Source organism: Opisthorchis viverrini (genome assembly GCF_000715545.1).
Source record: "Opisthorchis viverrini unplaced genomic scaffold opera_v5_62, whole genome shotgun sequence".
Lineage (NCBI taxonomy): Eukaryota > Metazoa > Platyhelminthes > Trematoda > Opisthorchiida > Opisthorchiidae > Opisthorchis > Opisthorchis viverrini.
The window spans coordinates 1,107,018-1,107,932 of record NW_008751718.1 but is presented as its reverse complement, the minus strand read 5'-3'; the positions used below and the strand labels follow the sequence as shown (position 1 = coordinate 1,107,932).

Here is a 915-nt window from a genome sequence, read left to right as displayed (position 1 = left end):
AGTGAACAGTCGTCTCTGCGCTGTCCGGTTATCCAGTTCAATCAAGCTCAATGCTTCGCGGCATAAAAAGCGGTGCCTGTTTGTCGTGTCGGCTTGTGCCCCAACGGACTGCAGTTCGGATGCGGAGAAGGATACTTACTATCGAGAGCTATCCGGGCTCATTCGTCAGGCAAAAAGCACTGACATTTTGATCCTTGTAGGCGATTTTAATGCTCAACTAGATCATCTGAGCTCCTCGGAATCACATTTGGGTGGTCGTTTCGGAGTCGATGCTCGCCGCACAGACAACGGAGATCGACTTCTCCAGTTGTGTGCTGTTTCTGGCAAGTACGAACTTTCAACATAAACGTTCGCATCGCGTAACCTGGCGGCCGCCAACTACAAATCAACCGTGGACCCAGTTGGACCACGTGGCCATCAGCCACCGGTGGAGAGCCACGATTCAAGACTGGCGTTCTTTCTGGGGCACACCACTTGATTCCGATCACGCCGTGGTACGCGCACGCTTGACAGTTCGCTCCCCCTCAGGCCATTGCAAGTCGGCAAGAAGCATGCCAATCCACTATCTTCGAAGAACTGCCACAGCTCAACAGTATCAATCTGAGATAGCCCAACAACTTTCCACAGTAAAACAATACTGTAGTAACAGTGAGCATGTGGATGAAGCGTGGCAAAATGTGAAAGGAGCTATGCTAGCGGCGTTCAGTGCTGTCTGTCCGATTTCTCCAATCCGCCCACAGGACCACTGGATGTCGTCGAGGTCGTTACCCATGATTGATGCCAGGAAAGCCATACCAGCAGACAACGAGTACGACGGCGCACGCAAATCCCTCAAATGCCAAATAGTGAAGAGTCTAAGAAAAGACCGAGAGCTCTGGTGGACATCGAAAGCTCGGGAGATGGAGAAGGCTTTTG

The 915-nt window shown here is 51.7% G+C and overlaps 1 protein-coding gene across 1 annotated transcript in view; it reads right to left on the bottom strand.

Annotated features, from left to right (window-relative positions):
- Positions 1 to 419: 419 nt before the first annotated feature.
- The window catches only part of T265_13388 (hypothetical protein), a gene marked incomplete at both ends in the record, with an annotated part of 4,584 nt that continues 4,088 nt past the window's right edge, over positions 420 to 915 (bottom strand). The window contains 2 exons of the mRNA XM_009168657.1: positions 420 to 562; positions 639 to 874. Of these exons, the coding sequence (XP_009166921.1) occupies positions 421 to 562; positions 639 to 874 (378 nt within the window). The remainder of the gene's footprint in view (positions 563 to 638; positions 875 to 915) is intronic.